This window comes from Hippocampus comes, unplaced genomic scaffold (genome assembly GCF_001891065.2).
Source record: "Hippocampus comes isolate QL1 unplaced genomic scaffold, H_comes_QL1_v1.1 scaffold102, whole genome shotgun sequence".
In the NCBI taxonomy this organism is placed as follows: domain Eukaryota; kingdom Metazoa; phylum Chordata; class Actinopteri; order Syngnathiformes; family Syngnathidae; genus Hippocampus; species Hippocampus comes.
The window spans coordinates 169212-174991 of record NW_017805487.1 but is presented as its reverse complement, the minus strand read 5'-3'; the positions used below and the strand labels follow the sequence as shown (position 1 = coordinate 174991).

General features: G+C 51.6%; 1 protein-coding gene across 5 annotated transcripts in view; it reads right to left on the bottom strand.

Moving 5' to 3' along the window:
• slc4a4a (solute carrier family 4 member 4a) overlaps positions 1-5780 on the bottom strand; it is a 39726-nt gene that overhangs the window by 21584 nt on the left and 12362 nt on the right. For all 5 annotated transcript variants that reach the window (XM_019876187.1, XM_019876186.1, XM_019876188.1 and 2 more), the window contains exon 5: positions 1048-1183. In XM_019876187.1, coding sequence (XP_019731746.1) covers positions 1048-1183 — 136 coding nt within the window. The remainder of the gene's footprint in view (positions 1-1047; positions 1184-5780) is intronic.

Below are 5780 nucleotides of genomic sequence, written 5' to 3'. Positions count from 1 at the left end.
GACTCCTGTCATTCTGTGGAGGATCTTTCAAGATGGTGCGGTTAGTTGTTGGCCAATCAGGAAGGGCCGCTCCTTTGTCTCCACAGAGATCCGATTGGAGCCATGAGTACTCACGCCCACATTCAACACAATAGACAGCAGCCATACACACGCGCACACACACACACATACACACACGAGAACTACAGCCAACACGGTACAAAATACGGCCAGGTATTTTTGCTTGGCAGTAACTCTACAAATATGATATATTGTCTATCCCTCCATCCATTTTATGACCTGCGCTTATCTTCACAAGGGTTGCGGGCGTGCTGGAGCCTATCTCAGCTGTCATCTGGCAGTAGGCAGGGGACAACTGAACTGGTTGCCAGCCAATCGCAGGGCACACACAGACAAACAACCATCCGTGCTCACACTCACACTTAGGGACAATTTAGAGTGTTCCATCTACCTGCCATGCATGTTTTTGGAACGTGGGAGGAAACCAGATTTCCCGGAGAAAACCCACGCAGGAGCAGGGAGAACAACAAACTCCACCCAGCAAAGCCGGAGCTGGAATTGAACCCGGTACCTCTGCACTGTGAGGTCGACGTGCTATATATATATATATATATATATATATATATTGATAGCTGGATCGATAGATTTTCACTTAGTAGTTAACTCCAAGTTAGCTTGACTTGAGTGAACAGGCTAAGGCTTTTCTTTTCCTGTTGCTCCAATGATCACATTGCCTACTTGACATGACGATCAGGTGCCCTCCTGAGAATGGAGCCAAATGACGAAAACTCGCCGTGCTTACCGACATTTTCACAATAAAAAGCGTTCCCTTCACCCATTGGCTCGCCGTGATGTCACTCATGCTGAACAACTTTTAAAAAGGAACTTTTTTTTTGTTCCCCCCTCTCACTCTTCCAATTGATGTATAGCCTGTATTTAGTCCAATTGGAGCCTTTGCGATTGTAAAATTGCTTTTGGCTTGACCGCGATGTCCAGCCCGACTTTTGATGCGCCGCCCCTCCCCCTCCCCGTCGCCGGCGCCCTTACCTGGCCGTCTCCTTCCACTCCGTCTCCTGGCCGTCCACCGACAGCAGCTCGTCCAGCTCGGTGAAGAGCTGCGGGGGCGGCGGGCCGTCGTCGTCCTCCCCGAGGATGAAGCGGATCCTCTCGGCGGCCGGCGACACTGCGGAGACGGGGAAGATGCTGCGCGTCAGAGGGCGGCGGGGGGCCTCCGGATCGGCCCCGGGGGGAGGTGGCGGCGTCGGTGCGACGGCCTCGCCCTTCTCCCCCGCGTCCTCCCGGTTGTTATTATTGTGGGACATTTTGGGCCCCCCCTTGTCTCCTGCGGGTGCTTTGATTCTTCAGGTGCGACTCACAAGCGGAGCCCTCATGTGGAAGCGACGGAGCCTCTCAGACGCTTTGCGAAGCAGGTAGGAGGAGGGAGCCGGGCCGTTTTGGTGGCGGCGTACCCCCCTCGCCGTTGGCCATTGGCTTGGCCGGCTGCCCCCGGGAGCCCCTCGGTGACAATTAGGAAAGCGGCCCATTCTCCGGGCCCGGCTCGCTTTGGCTTCCTCTCCTCCTCCTCCTCCTCCCGCCTCGCTCTCATTTGAATACTGAGCAAAGGCACGAGGTGAAAACTCAAAGGGCGTCGGATGCAAATCATCGTTTTCGGGAAATCCACCGGCAGCGGTAAACCTTCGCATGAGCGTCGCAAGAAAGTTCGACTGACACTTTGAGCCGATGAAACCTCCTGTTTAGCTCTCACATGGCGGCATAGGTGGAAGCCCCTTGGCGGGACGTCGAGTGTTTGGAAAGTCGCTCAGCACGGCCACATTTCTGCTTTTCAAAGCTGATAAAATGTCACTTTTGGCAGATCTCAAAAGTCAAAGTTAAAACTGCGTTGCTCAAGACCGCCAACAAACACAAACTGCATTTGCGACGCTCTGATTTTCTCTGTTTTGCTATTTTGTTTTCTTCCTGAGAGATTTGGATCCAAAGTGGACCGCAGCACCTCAGCACTGATTCCTGATGTTTCGCAACTGCGTACGTCACGTTAGCCGAGCGGTTAGCATGCCCCCCCACCCCCCGTTATCTTTTCGTGTCCATCTCACCCCCCTCGCGCGACATAACGGTGTAGCTCATTTGCTGGCTTGGAGGAGGACGAAAGAAGAGCCGTGCTAGGACGGTGCTCGGCCAATTGCAGCAGCTTGTGCAACGCAAGGTGGTTCAGCGACGACGGGAACGGACGGCATCAGGCGCTCGCTGCGTCTCGTGGCCGCCGTCCCCGAACCCGCCGGCAGGGAAGGATTCCGTCAAGGTGAACAAAGAGTCGCGTCGGGCCTTACTGGCCTCCTGTGGGACTCGGGAGGGGGCTGGCAGATCACCGGCGGGCCGAGCGGAATGCAGCGTTGGCGGTCGCGGGGCCAAAAACCCGGGCATGGAAGGAGTTCGTTCGGCCAGGCAAATCATCAAGTGCTGTATATTAAAAAAACCAAACAAAAACAGGCCATTTTCTCTGCTCTCACATTGTGAGCGTGTCCATCGAATGCACTGAAACGGCGCCCTGCTCCACTGTCAGTTCTCAAACAGCACTACTGCGACCCGGAATTTCGTGGAGCAATTTTTTTCTCCTGCCTACCAAATCCTCAGGGGCGGGAACACATCCCACCAGGCGGTCGCAGGGCTTTTCCGACGGGGTGCTCTAAAGCGGCCACGCCGGCCCTAAGCGGCAAGCGGGCTGCCACGTCGGAATTTGAAAGCCTGTTTTTCAGCCCGCTCTTGCGCCTTCTCGCTCTGAGGCGCGTGCACGCGTTCACGGCCAACGACGACATGGAGATGCTCGAAAGCAGCCAGAGCGGCCGGAAGCCCAGCTCCGCACGGTCCACCATTACCCACACCGTCCGCGCGGTCGTCACGGTTCCCGTGTCCACCTTGTCCATATGCTAGCTGCCTCGTTGGACTTAAAGACACGATTCCCCTCTTTTTCTTGCACTCCTATTTTTCTCCACGTGACGTGCACGACCGTATAAAGTGGCCACACCAGCAAAGTATCAGAAAGGAAGATGCATTTTTGCGACGTAGGCATAGCTAGCAAAGCTAGCTAAGTGAACATCGCAAGTTCTTATGCCTTGGGGGGGGGGCGACTAACTGGTACTGTAATGTTTGATTCGACGGGCTCGGGTCTGATTCCAAATTCAGCGGAAGCCGTCCTCGGCACCCATGAGAAAGGGAGGCAGCCAAGAGCCACGGTGTTACTGTCCCAATCCAGCAGTTGCTAAGAGCGGGTGGGGGGGTCTGAGGAGGGTGAGATCCAGGGCAGCGTGAAAGCAAAGAGCGGTGAGAGGCGGAGGGGATAGAAATGAAAATCCCACGGCTCAAACGCAGTTTCAAAGGCGTGTGTGCGCGCTCTCGCCCAGAGCCACCGAGAGCACACAAAGAGCACTTTGTCCCTGGCAGCGAGGCATCATGGGATAGGAGACGCGGGGGAGAATGGCCCCGGCCCCGCCGATGCCAAAAGCTCCCGTTTGCTCTTGACGTGCGTATCCGACACCGAGGGCCGGCCCGGGCCGCGCCGGCTGTTGGCCAACGGGGAAAAATTCACAGCGTGCGCTCGGATGGCCGTGCCGTTTGTTCTTCGCGAGCACCTGGCAAATGCTTTCCAGCCACGACCATTCATCCGATCGCTATTCAATTACAAAAAAAAAGTCAAATCCGACGCTTCTCTGGGATCATCTTTCCACGGGCGCAAATTTGACTGCAGTTGGATGTCACACATCGAAACAGGCCGAGAGTCATTCAGTTGGGGGGGACACCATATCTGATGCTTTCCAATGGACAGACCATCCACAAATATTTCATTTGAATCGATTAGATCAGAATTCATTTATAAGAAAAAAAAAAGGCCGCATTTTACCAGAGTAAACTTCAGCTTACAAGAACATTTTGCTCACGTAATGGCAATCAAACAACTCGAGATTTTAGCAGAATAAAGTCGACGCAGAGCAGAGCGAGCAAAATGTTGACAGGAAGAAGAAACAAACAAGTCCAAGGAGCCTAATTGCAAGTTCGATCACTATCCGATGAGACCTTTGCTTTCATTTTTTTATTTGATTTTTTTTTTTTCATGTCCTCTCTTGTGACAGCGTTGAGACTCACTGTTGGTCTTTCCCCTAAGTCAATTGTTTGCGGGTAAAACCGCTTTGGCCTGGACAATCAAATGCCAAGCGGAAAGGACGCGTGGCAACCTTTGCCTTGATCTCATCAACTTTGGAAGCCGTCGTCATCCGACAACAAATAATCGCAGACTGGCTGGCTGCAGAAGAGTGCCTGAAAGTTGCAACACCGCCAGACAGCGACAAGTAAAAAAAAAAAATAAATACATATTACATATCGTATTTTTTTTAGGCTGGGGAGAATAATCCTTGTATGAAGGGAAAACAGACAATATCAACAATTTCAAAGTTTTTTTTTTTTTTTTTTTAAAGGGCAAAACTATCAAGCTCCCAATCAATGCATTTCTTGCTCAGTCTGGATGCCCTTAAAATAAGGGCGCTAAATGATAGGAGGTGACCCGCACAACCAGTACGACCAGTACGACCAGCGCGCGGCGCAGCTCGACGTTTGTTGACTGCTAACAAGACGTCGTGACTTTCCGCGCGCATCTTTCCTCGTCTTGTTGGCGGAAAAACAAAAAGCAACGTCACCACCATCATCTTATTCTTCGAAAGAGGAACACGCACGTTACATCGGAAAATTGCTTTATGACGTACGCAGAGAGCACGCGCACACACTATACAGGATATTCATCGCGCGATCAATTGATCGATCGCTAAAGAGAGCAAGCTACGGTGGATAGTTAGCTAGCTAGCTACATAGATAGAGCGCGAGAGAGCGGCATAGACAAAAGATTGTACGAGAGAAAAACAAACTTGATCAGAGAAGCATCACACCAGTGCGGCATAGACGATAAAAGATTGTACGAGAGAAAAACAAACTTTATCAGAGAAGCATGACACCAGTAATGCATCCATTTATGAGCATCAAATAGTCATGCTTAGAGAATGCGTTTGCATTTTGGGGGAAATAGGAGAAAGTCATTTCATCTCATCAAAGGAATGTAATCTGAAAAGAATAGAGTTGTTGAAATTCCACAAGAATAAATGAATAATATTGTCGGGCTCATAGCAAAAGCGACTGAGGAATTGCAACTTCCTGTTAGCAAGTCAGTTCCAAAAAATGTTCTCTTTTTTTCTGGTTTTCTAAAAAGATGGAAATACTGTATGACTTCGGGCAACGACGCTATTCGACTCACGACGCGGTCATGTTCGCGCACCGCACGTAGGCTCATTTGACGTCGGTGCTGTTGTTTTGCTTTTTGTTTTTTGTCATGACTGGCTTTTCTGGACACAAATCAGTCCCGAAGAAATCACCGCACCAAAGTCAGCGTCAGCAAACAGATGGCTGGCCTGTAATCTATTCTGTGATTGGATTTCTGTCCTGAAGAAAATCCCTCAACACACGCACGCGCACACTCAGGCGCACGAAGATGTAGACATTCAAGTCAAGTCCGGTCGTTGTTACGGCACGCCGCGCAATCAGACACCGCGCGCTACGACAAAGCCATCGCAAAAGCCCATCGAAAGCTCAGGCTGAAAATTGGCCCGATAGCATCTTAGCGTTTGAGCTCGGCGGCATCGGCGAATCCGTTTTCCAGGTGTACGGCCGAGTTTGGAAAATCATCACGACCGAGCCGCGGTGTTGCGCTTTGGCTTTGTGTCGGG